A 20,319-nucleotide genomic window follows, 5' to 3' on the forward strand; every position below is an offset into this window, starting at 1 on the left:
CACTTACCCTGGGACCCCCCCACACCCATGGCACTGCAGTTACCCTGGTAACCCCACCCACCCATGGCTTTGCAATTATCCTGGGAACCCCACTCACCTAACTAACCACCCACCCAAACATGGCACTGCACTTACCCTGGGATCCCCACCCATTCACCCAACTATGGCATTGCATTTACCCTGGGATTCCCCACCCATCCAACCATGGCACTACAGTTATCCTGGGAACCCCAATCAACCAACCATGGCACTGCAGTTATCCTGGGATCCCCACCTAATCAACTATGGCACTGCACTTACCCTGGGATCCCCACCCAGCCACCGCACTTCACTTATCTTGGGTCCCTCACCCACCCATCCATGGCACTGTACTTACTGTGGGAAGCCACTGACAAATACCTGTGCCATGCTGATGCCCCTGGATAGTCTGCTTACCCACATGCTGCAGGCACTGGTTATGCAAAGTCAGACAGTCTTGGGGGTGCGAGGGCTGAGAATAGCTAGACTAGGACTGCATAATATCTGCCAGTAGCTGGTGAACACTGCTTTGTTGGGTCAGGTTTTGGCTCCCTGGTGTGACCAGGAAAGGCCTGTGGCATTAGCCCAGCACCTATGTTTGCTCTGTGAGAAGAGCACCTGAAAGGTTGTTGGCTAAATCTTTCTGGCATGACCTCAAAGCATATTACCATGCGAAGGCAGTGTTCTTGGCCCCAGCTTTCAGAGGAGGAACTGGGTGGCCCAGGGTGCTTAGGGTACGCCATCTCAGTCACCTGGCAAGTCTGGCAGATGGGTGGTGACCCAGGGTGTCCTACTCATGGGCTGGGCCTTTACTACACTGCACTGGCAGGCCCCAGAGAAGGACGTGCACTTACTCGAACACGCGACGAAAGCTGCAGTTAGTCAGTGCGCCCAGCTGGCGCGGTACTCTGTTCATGACCCTTCTTCGGGGTGTGGGGGGGGGGGCATACAGGCATAACTCCAGTCCTAGCACTGGGCTAGGATCAATTGGTAACTAGCATTTGTCCTTATTTGTGGAGCTTTATAATGTGCAGGCCAGATTAACCTTAGGGTTGTCCAGCTGGGGCTCCAGCTATGAATAAAGGCCTATATTGTGAGTGCCCAACTTGAGTCACTGCAACTGGTGCTGGGTCTCAAACAGCTCATCACACTTCTGAGCAGCTGGCCCTTTCACGGGCTCTCAGGTTGGGCGCCCAAAAGCTACCACTGCGCCAATTCATGAGCTAGTTGCTTGTTTAGCCCTAGCCCAGCTGGCAGTCATTTGTCTGGAGTAGCAGCCACCATTTGGGCTGTGTGGGGGTGGGGGAGGTTTGAGGCCAGCGACTGGTGCGAGAGCAAGTGATTGAAAAACCACAGAGGGGGCCCACACCAATTGTGGCGTAAGTGGTATGTCACCATTTGTGATCATGACACTCCCCACCCCAACACCCCTTGGCCAGCATTCTGAGTGCAAAACACGCCCCCATCAAAGAACCGTTATTTGTTTTGAAGCTTCTTGAAGGACTTTTGAGGCTATCTGAGTGTCCGGCCACTGCCATCTGCAGCAAATGCCTTGCTGGGCTTTGGTGGTGGTGCTTTAAGCTGTGTGTTGAATTAGGCCTTTTAATGACAGTATTAAAAAGGCTAACTAGAAGTCAATTATCCAGCCCTTTCAAACTGCCAGTGTTAACAGCCAGCCAGGAACATGGGGTCTATGGCATCTGCTTGGGAATGGTGGACTCTGCTGTGCTGATGGGCTGATGCTTTAATTGTTCACAGCCTGGAGGAAGGAGCAACACCAGGCAGACTAGAGGTTTGGGTTTATCTTTCTTCTCTCAGGGGGGCACAAGGGCTTTCTGGCTCCCTAGTGCACCCTGCCAGAAAGGAGCGGGAGCCCTGCCCCCTGCTCCGCTTGGGCACTTAGGCAAAGGCCAGGCATGATCTGGCTTTGAGTAATTTAGCATCACAACACCCTCTGTTAGTATTATCAGCCCCCAACAGAAAAATGGGGAAACTGTGGTGCAGTGAAGCAAAGTATCTTGACTGAGGTAATTCAGCATGTCAATGGCAGAGTAGCCCATACAGCTTAAGAGTCCTGACTCGCCATCCTTTGATCTAGCCACCAAACACTGCCTCTCAATCTTAGTCTCGCTTACAGCTATACAGGGTAGCACCTTTCTTCCCCAAAGGCGCCTAAGCGATTACAAATCATGCAGACAATAATCAGCTTATTTGCCCCTGAAATACGACGATGTCTTGGGTGGGGGTATGGAAGCAGTTTAGCGGTGCACTGCACCACTGGCAAACAGCTGAGAATAGGAACTAAAGCATCCCAGCACTGACTGAAACTGCAGCAGGGAGACACAGCAGACTGGCTTCAAATCTGTGAGCAGGTGCAATGAAAACCTTCAGTTCAGTAATGGTGAGAAAATCTTTAGTACAGCATGGCTCACAGGTGGCAGTTACATTTTTGTCTCTAAGTAAAGCTGTGAGCTGCTGGAGGCCTGAGGAGTCGGGCCTATATTGTGTGGGAAAGTTTTCTGCTCAGATGGCCTGACGGACAATTAAACCAGTGCTGTTTCTGCCGGCATGAACCATCTAGCATTACAAGGATTGCGAGGTGTGGCCCTTCCCCTGGTGCCAAGCACCCCTTAACCTTGCGGACTGTCAGATCTGGCCTCCAGCTCTGTAATGGGCTTCGCCAACCTCCTGTTCATAGCGCTGCTGAATGCTAGGGCCTGACTGGAACACCTGGCTCCAGAGTTCAGCTGGGGCCTGAGAATGGAGCATGGACAGTAACAATGGTAGAGTGATTCCAGGTGGGATTAAGATTAAATGAGGTCTGAATATGCCCAGGGTGGGAGAAGCCTCAGTACCTCACAGTCCTGCAAGGCCTTTGTGTAGACTCCAGGCCTGCCTGCCTGCCAGGGGTGGGTGTGATCACATTGCAAGTATGTAATATTGCTGCTGACCTGTCAGTTGGCCTTGGAGCTGAAGTTGCCGGGAGTTTCTCTGCCACTGAGGCAAAGCTGCCCCATGAAACCCTGGAAAAAGGGGTGTCCCTTTGCTATTGGCAACGATGCTGCTGCTGCTGACCTGACTATGTCTGCTGTCCTGCATGAGGAGCAGTTCATCTAGCAACCACTCCGCAGTGGGGCAGACCTGCCCCAGTGTGCACCCTGGCCCACAGACCAGGGCTGAGGAATCCTTGCAGCCCCATGGCCCAAGCACTGTGGGGGCATTTAAATTAGGGTTAGGTCCTGATGTCCCAAGACTCCTGCCCTTGGATTTGGTTTGAATGGCTATTAGCTCTCCAGTGTGTTAGCCTGTGACTAGCCCAGCTGCTGAATGGCCAGAGTGCACCGCCCAGGTATTGGCCATGGAATCACAGTTCCATTCACCTTGCTACATGCTCATTGGAAGTGCTGCTGGGAATATATAGGTAACACTAGATCATCTGGCAGGAAACAGCAAGCATGGGACTAGGAAAGATTTCAGAGACAATCTGCAGGCTGTAAAGATTCATTTACCAGATCTGAGCTGTTGGGGCTTGTTTTGTAGCTATAACAACGATGATAAATTAATACACACGTTAGCACCTTTCAGCCATAGACCTCAAGGCAGTTTACAAAGGCAGGCAGGTCACACCTGGGGACACCAAGGCATGGAGGAAAGAAGTGACTTGCTGAGTCAGTGGCAGGGCTGACAATAGAAGCTAGGTCCCGTCTTGTGTTGCAATCCGTGGTCCAATACCTTTAGTTATTCCTGGCTTGTATGGACACCCAATGCACCAATCCAATATGGCACGAGGATGTAGGGAGGTAGAGTGTAATACTCCAAGCTGCAAGTAGCTTGGGAACACCAGGTTTAACTTCCCAGGTGTGAAAAGGGCCATTAATGATTGTGAGTGCTGAGTGCTTTGGCTTGAGATCTTCTATGGAAGATGTGCTAGATCTGGGCCTTTTCAGGACCCTTTGGATTTTGCCTCGTTTCTCTGGGGTGAGGTGATGGTCCAACATTTAACTTCAGAGGCAAAAGTGGCAGGAGAGTCTATGTTGTGGTAGAAGCATAGTGAGATCACCACAAAGTCTGGCTGTGAAGGACACCCAGAATATGCTCAATTCACAGCAGAGCTGAGATGTATGAGGGACTCATTTGTCACAGGGAGGTCTCAGAGCCCTAGCAAGGCAGGGAATAATATAATGAACTTCCCCACCCTGGGCAGCATTAGGCTAAAGGCAACAGGAACAAAGGGAGGGAGAAATGACTGAGGCTTTGAGACTAAGGTGCTGAGAAACAGGCAGCACTGACCTCACTGCTGGGTTCCCCTCAGCTTAGGTCACAGCCAGAATGACACTGGAAATGTCATGGCACATCATCAAACCAGCTAATAATTCAGCCTGGTTGGCACGTGTGGGTTGGGGAGGCTGAGGACTGCAAGAGCAGTGGTCACTGCACGGCAGGATTGAGGTGCGCTGGCAGAGCTCTGTGGGAAGCCAGCACTGAATGGTAGGGCAGGAGTGTAAGCGTGCCAGAGCAGCAGGGATAGTGCAGGGTAGGGCCGAGGTGCATTGGAAGTCTCCAATAGCAGGATACATTTGGTGCATTGGCAGAGCGGTGTGGTGTCTGTGGCTGGCAGAACTGTGAATCAGATGCAGATACTGAGCGAGCCCCACTGCAAACGCACAGCGTGCTGCCAGCCATCATTCTGTACCCAGCGGAGGGGCCCCACGGATACTGTAAAAGCTCTGCAGATGCTCAAACCTTTTGTGGAGCTTCCGCTCCCATATTTCTCCCTTGCATTCACCTCTCTAGTGGCTGCTGCTGCATTCAAGGATTAAGTTGGACATTTCATTAGCCCCCTTTGATACTTCCCCACCTAGCTGTTGGCGTAATCAGATGCAGGGCACAGCCCCTGCGGTCACTGAATGCTGTGCTGTTGGTTTCTCCATCACTTCCCTTTGTGTCCTCTAGGTTTGCACTAGCAGCAAAGAGTCCTGTGGCACCTTATAGACTAACAGACATTTTGGAGCATGAGCTTTTGTGGGTGAATACCCACTTCGTCAGATGCATGTAGTGGAAATTTCCAGGGGCAGGTATATATATGCAGGCAAGCTAGAGACAATGAGGTAGTTCAGTCAGGGAGGATGAGGCCCTGTTCTAGCAGTTGAGGTGTGAAAACCAAGGGAGGAGAAACTGGTTTTGTAATTAGCAAGCCATTCACAGTCTTTGTTTAATCCTGAGCTGATGGTGTCAAATTTGCAAATGAACTGAAGCTCAGCAGTTTCTCTTTGAAGTCTGGTCCTGGAGTTTTTTTGCTGCAGGATGGCTACCTTAAGGTCTGCATGTTGGGGGCTGTGCAGGCCTCTCCCCTCCCGGCTCAGTTTGCACTGTTTGGTTTCCCGCCTGTCTCTGCTTCTCCATCCACACTTGCTAGTTCTCGTGTGGGACATTTGTTTGGCAGACTGTACCACGAAGTGGACGAGTTATTTATTGACAGGTTGTGTATGAATTTGGAATGGTTGGTCTGTTTCATGCTCTGATCATTGTGGAGTGCAATCATGAACTGCGATTCTCTCGCCATTCACAAAGTAGGTACCACGCACCAATGTGAGCTGCCTCCCAATGTAAAGCTAAAGCCTGAAGCCTCAAAGCTTTTAAAGCTTCAAACATTTTTCGCAAGGAATCATTCTACAACAGGGCGGATGTTGTCTCACTCCATGGCTCCCATAGCTGACCTAGGGCTCAGCTCCACTGGGATGCCCATTTAAAGTGACAGGACACTATTAATAATCTCTCCCTCTGCTTGGGAGCCGAGCAATGCAGCCAGCCTCTTCCAAAATGTACAAATGAGAATCATATTTAATTAAATTCCTCCAGAGGCCTAGATATTGGGATAAACTGAATGGGGGGGGGGGGGGAGGAAGTCTGAAACGTCTTTGATAAAGCTTTGTTTTCAAAGCTTATCTTAAAACATATCTTTTCCCCTTGTCTCTGGGCCACTTAATTTCTCTCTCCCTTGGTGGTTGCCTATCTGACTCGATGCTTTAATTTATTCACCATACAATGTCTTTACACCCCTGCTTGCTGTAATTCACACCATATTCTCTACACAGTATTCCACTCTGCTGAGTGTTCTGGGACTTTGCTTGTATGCGAGGCACCCAAGTAAAGCTGCAGAAATCCCAGCTCTGTCCCCCACGGGGCACTCTGAATAGAGCCTCAGCACACAGAGAAAAGGGGGCAAGATTTGGATATATGGGGGTCAACGGCCACAGCTGCAAAAGCCTTCCAGTTCCGGTGTCTGGTGCACACTCACACCTGCTATTGGAATGCATATAGGGACCATCACTTGAGGAAGCACACACCTTCTGTAGCACCGACTGGCTCTTCAATACCCCTTCTTCTTTAAAATAACCCAACTATAGCCAGTGAAAATTGAGACTCTTTGCTAGAACCGAGCACCAGGGAATGATGCTATTGTATAAATAGGCTTGGAAGAATTCGTTGTTTTATCGGTAAATGTCAATAAACGTCAATTTCACTGGACACATACAAAACGAGGAAACAAGTATTTCCATTGATGATGATGCTCTAAATTTACAAATAGGCAAAGTAAGAAAAAGGCAGCTTGAGAACTTAGAGTGAAACTGCAGTCATTTAGGCTTTTGAATCAGGCTTGTTACAAATGGACTAGCAAACGGACGGTTAAAAAGAGGAGGGGATTTGTTGATTTAAGACTATTTAGTTAGTATATTTTGACATGTGATTGTGACAATTTGTGTTTTAATGCTTATAAAGCTTTAGCTTTTCAAATCTCAGTAGCGACTGACATTAAATAATTGCCTGACTGTGCAACTGAAAATTTAAATGACTAAAAATAGCAAAACGTTGTCAAACCCTGTAATTTTGCGCAACTGTAAAAATTTAAAAATTGATAAAGATCTAAAAAAAGGCTTAAAATAATCAATATCATCTGTCAAAATTATAAAAGAATAAAATTTGAATTCTGCCAAGCCTATCTATGAACCATTAGGTGCCCAGATACTCGTGGTGACAGGCACATCAGAGAGAAATGCCTAGGTTAAATAGCTAGAAAACAGCTAGCATCACCCCCACTCCACTGCTGCCACTTCCCAAACTACTCTGCTCACATGCCCCCCTCTCCTGGCACCAGCATTTGGATCTTCCAGCCAAGATCTCCTGCCTGTTTGGAAGCCAAAGGCCCAGGGAATACCTGACCACTTGAGAGAGAGTTTGGCTACCAGCTGTCAGAGATAACAAATTCCGTGAGAGCCATCACCAGCACGGGGCTCTGGGAACCTGAAAGAATGTCAAGGAGTTCCCTGCTGTGGTGGGCATAGGTGGATGTGTTGGCTAATAGATTCCTTCTGGTGAACAGAGGTGGCCTAGGAGTACAGGTACCAGAGTATGGGGTAGGTGGCGCAGCCTTTCCATCCCAGCCCCAGTGCCAACTTGTGCCCTCCTCGTACCACTGAAGTCAATGAGAGGTTATGTGGATGTAACAGTGCAGAGCTCGGCTCAGGGAACCTCCCCCTCCTCAGTCTGATTGCACCAGTCCAGCTGGAGGAAGTCCATTCTCTGTCTGACAGCAGCAGGGATGCCATTAGTCAGAACCCCGGGAACCTGCTCTTTGCGCCTGACTCTGATCCCAGTATAGCCATGCAAATCAGCAGTCATTCTGCTGAAGACAGGAGAGTAATGGGAGGATTAGGCCAGAGTGAGAGCAGCATCAAGCCCCCCGTCTGATAGTGGATTCAACCAACTCCATTACTCACAGCTGCAGAGAAAGAGCCCTCTCCCTGCCTAACACCTATGGAGTAATTAAATCACAGGCCTCCTTCCACCTGTTGGTCTCAGGGAAACCACAGGCTAGCATTCCAGGGAAAAGCCCAGCTAGGATACATTTCAGAGCAGTGGAACCTAACCCTGATAGATTCCCCAGTCTTTGGTTTTAACTGAGTCTTGCCTTTGTCAATTAGCATAGGGGAGAAGCCCAGAGAGGCTATTCTGCTGGCCAGGGAACCGGCTGAGTCACAGGCTGTTTACTGGTATATAGACACAGCAGATCTGAAATCCAAATACTGACTAGCTTCTCCAGGACTGATAGGAAAAGGGTGTACAGCACTTTGAACCTTGAGCTGTTAGGGAAAGGCCTTAGCCTAACTGGTGATAATTTACTTTTTATCTAAAAGGGAACACCCACACTTCGGGCTGAATTCCAGCTGGACTTATCCCCTGGCAACCCCGTTCACATCAGAGGTGTGACTGAGGGCACAAGTCACAGCAGAATTTGTTCTTTGCTCTCTGCTGAGCCAACAGCTTTCCCCAATGCAACTGGGCTCTGGCTCGCACTAGGAGCTGTGTGGATGGAAGCCCCAGTTTTTTCTTTCTGAGACCACTAGAAACTGCCTTCATGGGAGAGTCAGAAGAGGAGAGGAAGAAAAATAAGACAATCAGATACAGAACTGGACAGATCAAGAAGTCAAGATTTTGCATTCCAACTATCTATAGGAAATAGGGAGGTTGTTTTTTTTATTTCAACTTTTTTCATAAAAATCAATAATTATTTAAATCAAAGTTACAGAGGAAAGTTCGTAACTTTTTATTGATTTATTTAATTTTTTTTGTTTTTCTTTTTTTGTTTTCCCCTCTCATCATTAGATCTGACACCGGCATCCGTCAGACTACTTCCTGACAAACATGGGAGTCCTGGAGACATCAGCAGAACGTTCTCCTGGTATAAAGAGGTGGAAGAGGTGGTGGTGCGGAGAGCTGGGGTTAGAACGAGAGGGGAGGGGTGGTTCAGAGGAGGAGAGAGGTCGGTATGTTTGTAATGTTCTTCTTTTGTTTTGTTTTTAAAAAAACTTTATTATTTGCAAATTGCTTCGGGTTAGATCATTTTCATGTTGAACTTGCGCGGCGCATCAGCAGAGCTGATGCCGGCGTCAGACTTGCGTGGCACATACTCGATCTCGATGTTGTGTTTTGTGTTACCTTTCCCCCGGCTCCACAGGAAGAGAAGCACCAGACAGAATAGCACCACACCCAGGAAGGAGATGAATCCCATGGTGGTGGCGATGATCAGAGTCTTGATGTCGAAGGGGAAAGGCACGGTGGCACGCGTGCTGTTGGCATCGCTCTCGTTGGGTTGGTTGGAGATGAAAGCAAAGGTCTTGTTGGGCTGGTGGGGCCAATCTGGGGAGTAGCTCCGCACGTGAAGGTGCGCCAGCATGGTGTCATTGCCACCCGCATTGCTGGCGATGCATAGGTAGGTGCCATTGTCCTGGATCTGGGCATAGCGCACCTCCAGAGTGCCGTCGGGAAAGACGGTGAGCCGCCCGTTGGTTTTGGTAGAGATGAGGTGCTTTCTGGGAGAGAGCCACATGATCGTGGGGGGCGGATCCCCATCTGCCCGGCAGACAAAATGTACCGTATGGCCCTCATCCACAAAGATCTGTTGCGGCTTGCGGTCCCGTATGCGTGCCCGGCGGCAGGTGAAATAGTTGGGCAGGAGCACGTCGGGGAAGTCCTTGAACTCCTTCCCCTGGACGAACTCAGGGGTGGAGCAGGTGGGCTGCTGCTTGTTGAAATTCAACCTCCAGCGGCGTCGGAAAACCCAAAGCAGCCGGCAGTCGCAGGCCAAAGGATTATTATCCAAAATGAGCGTCTCCAGGTTCCCCACCGAATGGAAGGCTGATTCCTCCAGCGTGGTCAGCAGGTTCCCGGAGACGTTCAAGATGCGCAAGTAGTTGAGGCCTCTGAAGGCGTAGGGCTCCACAGTGGTGAGCTGCCCACCCACCAGCTGGATCTCCTGCAGCCGGAGCAGGTCGTGCAGCATGGAGCCCTCAATGGTGAGGATGGGGTTGTAGGACAGGTTCAGGAACCTGAGATAAACTAAGTGCCTGACAGAGACGTAAGGGATGGAAGTCAGATTGCAGTGGGTGATGGACAAGGATGTCAGGTTCAGTCCATAGAGGCAGTTGGACGTCATGGTATCCAGATAGGGCCAGTGAGAGATCTCAAGGACCTTAAGCCTGTAGAGCCTCCTAAATGAGTAATCCCTGATGGCATTGATGTTCAGGTGGCGCAGCCTCAGCACAATCAAGCCGTGCAAGTGAGACAGCGCCTCTGTGGGAATAGAGGTCAAGTTGCATTTCTCCAGCGTTAGCTGCTCCAAGCTGTTGAGGCCACTAAAGGCCCGGTGGGAGATATAGACCAGGTCATTGTCCCCAACCTCCAAAGACTTCAGGTTGTACAAGTCCTGGAACATGTAGTCTAGGAGGATCACAATTTTGTTCTCACTAATGTCTAGCTTGGTAAGATTGCTCAGTCCGGTAAACACCCCCAAGGGGATGAGCTTGAGTCGGTTACTCCTGAGACCCAGAGTCCTGAGGTTGAAGAGGTTGTTGAAAGCCCCAGGCTCAATGGCACTGATAATGTTCTCGTTTAACTCCAGCTCCTCCAAGTGAGGGTAGTTGGCAAATTCATCCTGGTTGAGAGTCTTGATTCGGTTCTTACCCAAGTCCAGGAGCCGGGTCTCAGTCGGGATCCCCTCAGGGACGGCGATGAATCGCTTTCGGTGGCACAGCACCGAGCGCTCCTGGGCAAAGCACTCGCAGCGGGGCGGGCAGCCCGTGGCAGAGCCGGAGAGGACGGATCCCAGCATCAGGAGGAGGATAGGCTGCCAGCAGGCCAGAATTGGGCTATGCATGCTCACCTCCCCAGCTATCATCCTATCTCTCACCTGCAAGCACACAAAAACAAAGAGGAGGAGGAAAGAACAACAGCAGAGGTTAGCAAACAAAGGCCAGTGGAATGGCAAAGGTCACTTCTGTTCGAGTCAGTGTCAAGGTTCATTGACTTACCAGTGCCGATATTAACTGAAGGGGAAATATCAGGTCAATATTAGACGTGTCTGCTCAATACATCCCTGCTATTTCAATATACATCGTAGTTGTGGTGACACTATCATTTGCAGTGTCACCCATGCAGCCAGACACACCTGTGCTGCAGAGAACATAGGGAAGCACATTTAAGAGGGCAGAACACACACACTTGAAGGGCTGCAGGGAGAGCTGGCATGGGAGAAGCATTTCACTGGCTGGGGTAGTCAGTCCCATACTATCCAGCCAGAGGTCCAGCCACTTAGTAGTTGTCTTTGGACTTCCTCTCCCCGCCCATCATTTTTCCTCCCCTCCTTGCTCGGTCTTAGTACTTGGCCTAGCAGCCGTGTCCAATTTCACACCCTGGAAGGGTGGGACAGTGGCCATCAGGGGATCTATGTAGCAGAGCTGGCATGTTTTGCTTCCAGGCCTACAGCCTCACCATGCATTTACTAGCTATGCACCTGCATTTCCCCACAGACCAACAACTGCCCCCGAACCTGGATTCTTCCTTATGTTATCTCAGCATCCTCCAGGGACTCCCTTCCCTATAGATAGATTACAAAATTGTGGCCACAGTAGTTACCAACTAGGCAGTTGTGAATGTGGTTCAGTCACTACAGTGGGTTTGAATAGTGTGCTCCATGTGTCTGAATTCACAGGGTCTCTGGGCAGGGAATTCTCTTTCACCCTGATCTTTTGGTATCCAAGTGGACTGGCAAAGAAGGTCAACATTTCTGTCCGCAGGGCTGGCAATAGGTTGGGCTAACAAACAATAATTAGTCCAGCTTCCTGTCACTAAGCTGGCCTGATGAGGGCAGGGGATGCCCATTATTATGGTGGCAGTGTCAGCTGTGCTGGGTGCTGCATGGACACACAGTAAAAGCCAATGGCTGTCCCAAAGAATTTACAATCTAAAGCAGACAGACAAATGGCTGGAGGGGAAAGAGAGAGGGTAAGTGACTTGACCAAGGTCATGCTGCAAGTCAGTGGCTGAGTGAAGACCAGAACCCAGGTCTCCTGCTCAGTGCCTTCACCAGTGGGCCATGCTGCCACTCAGACTGGGGCTCTTGTAGACGGGCATGGTGGGGCCAGTAAAACCGTTATGGTGTATGACTGTGAGCGATGACAAAGCCTGAAAGCTGATAATATAATTTTTCACGGCAGAGCGATCTGACAAAAAAACACCCATGTTGAAAAAGCGTCTATTATTTAGGCATTAACTGGCTGAAACCTGTCTCTGTCCCAACCCCCGATCTGACTGGCGGCCTGAGACCCCTGGCCTGAAAGGCCTCTATGTTAACGGCTTGTTTTGCAGTCTGCTCAGAGCCGGCCAGGAGAAGAGTCTTCACTAATGAAGCTAGAGTTCAGAGGTGAGGTGCATACAAAAAGGAGGGAGCCTTCACGTGGGCCAGCAGCACCCTAATGAAGTGCTGAGGAACCAGGAAGAATGATCCCGCCCGCTGACACAGCCTTCTGGCAGGAGCGCAGAACCCACCCCCCATCCCACTGTCTGGGAAGAAAGCGAGAGGAAGGGGCTTGGTGCAGATGGTGCCTGAGGAAGAAGTGGAGCCATGGTACTGATGCCTTCATTCATTTATTGTCCAAGCCAGTCCTGGGTGAAATCATCCCCAGCTTTTGATGACTGACTGGGGAACGTTTTACGCACGCGCACACACATCCTACTTTAAGCTCTCAAAATGAGTCCGCTCCCTTTAGATGGAACTTGAATACAAAAACTGACTTTTGAATGCAGAGGCACTGGAATGCAGAATTCAGACCAGACTAGAGACACAGGGAAAACCCAGCCAGTGGAGCAGCCAAAGTTGTGTCGAGGCCCAGAGAATGGCAGCACGGAAAGGAACAGGTTCCACTTGGAGCAGAAAGCAATATCTTCTTCTGGGCTGGATTCTCCTCTACCCCATGGACATCAGTGGAGTTACTCCTGACTACTCCTGCCTCTGCCACTGATTCTCTCTGCATCCTGACTACTCCTGCCTCTGCCACTGACTCTCTCTGCGTCCTGAGGCAAGTCACTTAACCCCTCCTGTGCCTTAGTTCCCCATCAGCGAAAAGGCAATAATGATATTTACCCAGCTTTGCAACATGTTCTGCGATCATGGGTAAAAGGCACATTGTACTTAGAAACTAGCATTAAGCGTTTAAAAACAAAGGCTAGGATTTTGGGGACCTGGGCACCTAGATCCATTATGCTGCCTTGAAGATTCTTGTCTGTGAGCATGCCCCAATACCTTTTCTCTTTGTCACTATGCCTGGACTGGGGGGGGGGTGCCAAGTAAGCACCATATGGCTCTCAGCATCCATTGTTGCCTCTGGAATCCAAAGTGAAAATACTGACGTCTCTTTTTTCCCTGTTGCTTTTAATTGCATCAGATTACAGAGGTCCGGGAAAAAAACACTGACCTCTGGATGGAGTATTTACATGCAAAAGCAAGTCCTTGTGTGAAAACAGAGGTGCAAAAGAGGGGCTCAGAATTTCCATCCCCAAACTGGCAGCAGAATTGGCAAATGAAACACCAGGGCAGTGTAAACAGAATCTATTCTATAGGCATGAGATCCAGGAATGTCCTGTGAGCACCACTGCTAGGGCCTCCTCGCTAACAACAAGTGCCTTAATCTTAGACCTTTTCCTTTACTCGGCTTCATTCACTAGGGAAAAGATAAGAAAATTAACCGGATTTCTGCACTGAAGCAAAAAGGGTCCACGAGAGAGGAATTTCAGGTAGATTTCCTGGCCAATGTGGTATGGGCCCTGGGTAAAGTCTTTGATGAGAGACAGAAGTGGTATGGATTTCTGGGCCTGCAAGGAACACAATGGGACGAGGCCATAGGATGCAAATCAATCTGAAGTGGGTTTTGCTACAATCCTGGCCTTCCTCCTGGAACCAGCCCTTACATAGCTTTGGCTGGGGATGTGATGCCAGTTTTGAACACTGAAACTCCATCAGCATGACAACACAACACTAGAACTACCAAGGATCCTGAAACATGGCAGGTCAGAGCTTTCCAAGGATGGCCTTTGCTGGTGTTAACTACTTTGTCCCTAGGACAGGGGAGGGCAAACTATGGCCCATCAGGGCTTTCAATCCGGTCCGCGGTATTGCCAGCCCCATGGCGCAGTGGGGCTAAGGCAGGGTCCCTGCTTGCCCTGGCCCTGCGACGCTTCTGGAAGCGGCCTGCACCACATCCGTGTGACCCCTCGGGGGGGGGGAGGGAGGAGGAAGAGGGCTCCGTGTACTGCTCTTGCCTGCAGGTACCGTCCCCCCGCAGCTCCCACTGGCTGGGAACAGGGAACTGTGGCCAGTAGGAGCTTTGGGAGTGGTATCTGCAGGCGAGGGTAGTGTGCGGTGGAGCCGCCTGCCCCACTCCACCCGCAGGAGCCACTGCTGGACATGCTGGCCACTTCCAGGAGCTGCTCGAGGTAAGCGGTGCCAGGCCGGAACCCATACCCCAAACTCCTACTGCACCCCAATGCCCTGCCCTGCACCCTTTTCTGTACCACTCCTGCACACCAACCCCTTGCCCTGAGCCCCTTCTTGCACACTGCACCTCCTCCCACACCCTAAGCCCCACCCCAGCCCTAAATTCATGGCCCTGCATACAATTTCCCCACCCAGATGTGGCCCTCAGGCCAAAATATTTGCCCACCCCTGCCCTAGGATCTGATCTCAAGTGATTTCAGATGGAATGATATAAATGACCCTATCCCAAACACACACACACTTCCTTCCCCTAAGCAATCCCCAGCTTCCTCATCAATCATTCAAATGCCGCTATTCTTATGTCCTAATGTAGATGAGTTGATCACTTCTCTAGTAGCCATCTCAACCATTTGCACTCCAGAAAGTTGTTCCTTGTTTGCACCCCAAGGCAACACTGTCTTTAAGGGGGCCAGACCATGCTGGGATTTGGGGCATACTGAACCCTAGTTTTCTTCTGAAAAGAAGAAAGCAGTAACTCATCCCCAGAGAGGTTAGCAGGAGACACACCCCAAATCCACCACCTCCTGCAAGGACTGTGTCTAGTCGTGTGGCTCTCCCCTCCTCACCCCCAGCCCTCCCTGCTCTGGAATGGAAGAGGCAATTTGAAAGTTAAATGAATGAAAGGAGCTGAGCTAGTGAAAAGCTTGGCCCGGGGAGACACTGAGCACTATATAAAGTTATTCTGGGGGAGTTACGGCTTTGCAAAGGCAGCTTGTACCTTCAAACCCTAAACAATCCCATCCCCTTGTCAGTGGGATGCTGAAGCTGCACGTCACATTGCTTCTGGTGTACTTATTTTTTATGTTGCTCAAGCTGTTATGAAGGCTCAAATCACATTAATATCGTACATTATATGTACAACTACCCCTGGCTCTGTTTATATCCATTGTTACATAGACACTCTGCATTGCCTTCACTAATGCTATTTATGGCTATCGCTGAATATACTCCACACATTACTTTCACTGGTTCAGTTTATATCCAGCATTATATATATCCTGTGCATTACTTTGCCTCGCACTATTTATGGCTCTTGGATATACTCTGTGCATTAGTTTCATTGCTTCTGTTTATATCCATCATTTTATATAGATAGATGTCCCATGTATAACTTACTTTCCTTCCTTCCAAAAAAGATTTGAACATTTTTTGCAAAATGCAAGGATGAAAAGTGATGTGCAATCCACAAATGTATCAGTCTTCACCATCTCATAAACCAGAACAGTAATGTCCTAGCCCAATTCAAACTGGGGTATTAATTACAGTCTGCTCGACAGAATTCCTCCCACAGTTTCAATTTGAAACAGCATTCTTCACCTCTTGTCCTAGATTGCTGTGCAGAGTTGCTGGGTGCTGTTGAACAGCTGATGCGTTCCACCCCAGAGGTGACTGCATTTCAGGGGTGTGCAAAGTGATCCCTGTGTGTACATAATTTGTGAACAGCTTCGCAATCATTCCTAACAGGTTGATCTAACGCTCACTGAGATCAGTGGAAAGGTTTCCATTGGCTTCACTGAGAACTGGATCAGGCCACAAATTGCTAAACGAATGTAGGATATTTATTATTAATCATCCTTCACGGCATATCATCAATATTGTCAACTATGCTGGTCACTGTTATAAATACTGGCCATGCTAGTTTCACTGGCACGGTATTTGATATCCCAGAGATGAGACCTGAATCTATCCTGAAGGATGTAATTGGCTTCGGAGGCTGGGACAATACCAGAGACGTGAAAGTCTCAGCCAAGGAGCCTTCTACCTCTGCCAACTGGTGGTCAGATACTGGGGTGGACATAACCAATTAGCAGAGTCCTTGGTAATTGCACTTGTGTGTTTGCCCAGCATATTCCTGTAATCAAGACAAACTGGGACCCTTGTTGAGCAAGTGGGCAGCAAGGGTATCCAGGGAGCCAAAAGGAGACACATCCAGATGGTGAGTGGCTATCTAAATATCTCCCCAGGGCTCTTCCCATATGGGTGGGAGCCAGAGCAGGTCTTCCACCCAGAGCCCATTCCAAGGAGGCTAAACAAGCTGTTTTCATGCTTGTGCAATATCCATCAGATGAAAAGAGCTATTTATTTTGCAACTACCGGAGTAAAGGTTGCACCTTTGAAACCATATCTTCCAGGAAGATGTAGAAATCCCAGCTAATGTGCTGCGACTCTGCTGGAAATGGGGCAGCAGGAACCACTCTAAACCCTTTGCTGCACCACATTACATGCAGCAAAAGGAACATTTTGCAGTGCCGTTGCTCAGAACACATGCTTTTAAAATGCATGCGCTTTCTCTTTAACCGTCATCTCTGTTAATTTCTCTTGGAATCCAATTCCCTGTACTCACAATCTTGCTGAGAAAGACATAAAAAAGCAAAATATTACATGCAAAACAAAACACAGTGGAAAGGATCTAATTGCACTGAGATTGGAAAGACTTCACCTCATTATGCTGAAAAACTGCCTGCCTTATTTGGATATGTTCTTAGCTGAAATTTCCATGCTCGTCACCTTTCTGGGCAACTGCTACTACTGGCTTCAGACAGGTGCAGGAATGGGTGGGGTAGTTGTGGTATCTCTCCTAGCTCTCTTGATATTACAGTCTGAGCTTCCCCAAGAATTTCTCTAACAGGTGCCAAGTTCTTCCCTGGTGTATCTCCACCAGCGTCAATGGAATCATGCCGGGGGTGAATTTGGCCTTGTATTTTCATCATGATTTGCAACAGCTTTGATATGGCAAACAACTTTGGCAACAACCTTGGTTTTGGCATGCGACACCGCCTATTGTTCCACTCCTAGACCCAACAGAGCTTTGTCAATACACTTAGTTCAGACTTCCAACCTGGCCACTATTCTCTAGCCTGTGACCTGTACAAAGGCACAGATCCTGCAGCGCACCTCAGTACTGACCTTCCACAAACTCCACCATTCAACCATCCCAGGCTCCTTCCAAGCAGAGATCCACTGGAGCTGATTTACACCAGCTGAGGATCTGGCCCTATGCCCCACACGGTGACAAGGGGATAATTTGCCTGGTTAGGCTGAAATACACCTGGCATTGTGGAATTATTATACGTTCTTTGCCCGAGCCTTCTAGTAACTGCAGAGAATACAACATGGCCATGAAAAACAACAGCAGCCAAATAAGCCTTCAGTGGTAGAATTTAAGGCTCTGGTGGCCAGGAGTTAAAACGATGAGCAAACATGATAAATGAACAAAGCAAAATCTGCATATTATTACAGACTACACAAATCTACTTGCATAGAATTAAAGTATAGACACACCTCACATAGTATTAGTTCTGGGCTAAATTTAAATCCATGATAAATACAAGCCCTGACAAAAACATCCGTAATGCTAATAGCTGAAGCCACATAAAAGGCCCGGGATAAAGGCAACGAATAAACTGAAAAATACAGAGTTGAAGATGAGCTTTAAATCACTTCTGTTTCCCATTTACCTTTGGACATTTCAGAGCAAAACACGTCTGTTCCACGGCTGAGCTGGTGATAGAAAAAAAAAAATTAAGATTTTTGCATGATCTGATGCTGGCCACTTAGCCCAGATCATGCAGCAGTCACTGGAGACCCCCAGTATCATCCTCTGTGCTGGAATTCCTTGATTGATGAACGATCTCAAACCTGAGACACAGCTGCTGATTTGCCAATCCCTGTTCTATTGCAAAGGCTGCCATATTAGGGGCATTTAAATCAGTGAGTGTCTTTCCATTGACTCCAAGGCTTTGGACCAGGTTCAGACATAGGGATGTGTCATATCATGAAGAGATGTCTGTTTCACCATGCCTGCATCTGATCCACGTATACCCTGGTGAGAAGGAACTGAGCAGGATGACCCTTTTGCAGTAGGCTTTCCCCAGTCATGTGATCAGCTCTGATATTTTCATTAAATGGAAGATTTTTGAAAGAGGAAAAACTGAAATCACGAGAATAAAGGGGATGCTGGATGTGGCCATGAGAGGGTTGTGGCGCTAGGGATGTTGGAAGGGGAAAGGGGCAAAGATCTGGCAGAGTTTGGAACACTCTTGAATTTGCTTAATGAGGGAAAGTGAAATCTAACAAATGTACCCTCTGATCTGGAACACCCCTGCTTCCCTGCACCTAGTGAGTCACTTACACCAGTGCCCAAAGGGTGCAAAATGCCCCATGGTAAAGATCCTCACAGGGGTGAATGAATGCAGAGCAACAGAGAATCAGGAGCCAACCACTTTGACCTCACACTGATGCAAATCTGGGGTGACTCCACTGAAGTCACTGGGACCCACAGGTGTAAAACCAGTGTGAGTGAAGAATTACACAAGACACAGCAAAGGCCTCTCTCTAGGCCTGCAGTGAGAGAAGGGGGGGGGAAAAGAAACCAGTCCAAACCATGAAGAAATCCCCATCTAGATACCTGGACCAGACTCGCCCCCAAGCAGATAATTGTCCAGGAACATGGCTCTGCCCTGATGGGTGGCGTGTGACCCTGCCCATAACTTGGCCCTGGAAGATCCATTCCTCCCAAGGGATGCGTCCTGGATCAGCAGGGGTGAGTGGCTGGGTTTGCTTGGCAGGTGGGGGTTAATCTCGCAGGAGGTGTGTAACATGTTGCCCTTTCTTGGGAAGGGGTCAGAGCACCTCCAAGGAAGGAGTCTGGTCCAGGTATCTAGATGGGGATTTCTTCATGGTTTGGACTGGTTTCTTTTTCCTCCCCTTTCTCTCACTGCAGGTCTAGAGAGAGGCCTTTGCTGTGTCTTGTTTTAATTGATCTGTGAGGGTAGGTCTACACAGCCCCTGGCAGCACGTCTCAGAGCCCGAGTTGAAGGATTTGGGCTTGCGCGACGGTGCTAAAAACAGCTGTGTAGCTGTGGTGGTTCAGGCTGGTGTTCAGGCTTTGATACCCACCCCCATCCGTTGGCTTCAGAGCCTGAGTTCCAGCCTGAGCCCAGACATCTCCACGGCTAGGTGCAGCACAGTGTCTGAGAGCCCCAATCTGATGCTCGCTGCTGCGGTTGCCACCTGCTGTGTAGATGTACCTTGAAAGGCCTAATAACTATGCCGCCCCAGGGAGAGGGAAAGTGGCACCTCGCATCATCACTTACACCTGTGCAAAGTGGGAATAAAATACCACCCTGCTTCTGATCTGGCTGTGTCTGGTACAGTTTCCCCAGGTGTAACTGACGATGAGGCACCAGGTGGCAGTGAAGCAGGCACACAGCCGCCAGCGTACGATTGTATGGGAGGAAAAAACTTGGCCAGTTATGCTGAGACGTTGTGCACATTTTTATATCAGCACTATTATGTCAGCATGACATCACTTTCTGTGCACATAATGCGTCCTTCACCATTATCTGTGTCAGTATTATAATCAGGGCTGATTTCAAACCCATTTGGCCATCCTGGGTCCACAGGTCACGTGTGAATGGTATAGGGTTATATTAAGCATAGGAGAAAGGGAGCCAAGAGAAAATTCCCACCTCTACCTCTCTACACCGAAGATGAAGGGGCAGCTACTTAGCTGGGAGTAAATCAGTGTGGTAGACAGACGCTAATGCAGCTACACTGATTTACACCAGCTGAGGAGCTGGGCCAAAGGGAAAAATGAGAGAAGATGGGGGGTAAGGGGAAGAGAAAAAACAGGGTAGAAGTGGATTGGAAAGGGAAGAGATTTGGAAAAAGTTGCAGAGAGGGAGAAAAATGCAAATGAAAAATTAAGTACAATGGGCCTGTTCCTTTTGCTGGCATAAATCTGCATAGCTCTACTTCGGCCATACCTGTACATCAATAATTCCCCACTGGTGCCAGCCTAGAGGTATTTTTGGGGCTGGGTGGGGTGAGGAAGTGGTGGCTCTAATTCTGAGCTGGCATTTACACTGTTGTCAATCAGGAGTAACGGAACTGAAGTCAACGGGATGGTC

The 20,319-nt window shown here is 49.1% G+C and overlaps 1 protein-coding gene across 8 annotated transcripts in view; it reads right to left on the bottom strand.

The window, feature by feature from the left end:
- Window positions 1-8,517: 8,517 nt before the first annotated feature.
- LINGO1 (leucine rich repeat and Ig domain containing 1) overlaps window positions 8,518-20,319 on the bottom strand; it is a 494,269-nt gene continuing 482,467 nt past the window's right edge. For 7 of the 8 annotated variants that reach the window (XM_030578570.1, XM_030578573.1, XM_030578574.1 and 4 more), the window contains one exon: window positions 8,518-10,765. In XM_030578570.1, the coding sequence (XP_030434430.1) occupies window positions 8,912-10,753 (1,842 nt within the window). In that variant the 5' untranslated portion in view covers window positions 10,754-10,765 and the 3' untranslated portion in view covers window positions 8,518-8,911. Of the gene's footprint in view, window positions 10,771-19,393; window positions 19,404-20,319 lie in introns of those variants that run through there. The other variant, XM_030578568.1, reaches the window with a different exon arrangement.

This window comes from Gopherus evgoodei, chromosome 10 (assembly GCF_007399415.2).
Source record: "Gopherus evgoodei ecotype Sinaloan lineage chromosome 10, rGopEvg1_v1.p, whole genome shotgun sequence".
Lineage (NCBI taxonomy): Eukaryota > Metazoa > Chordata > Testudines > Testudinidae > Gopherus > Gopherus evgoodei.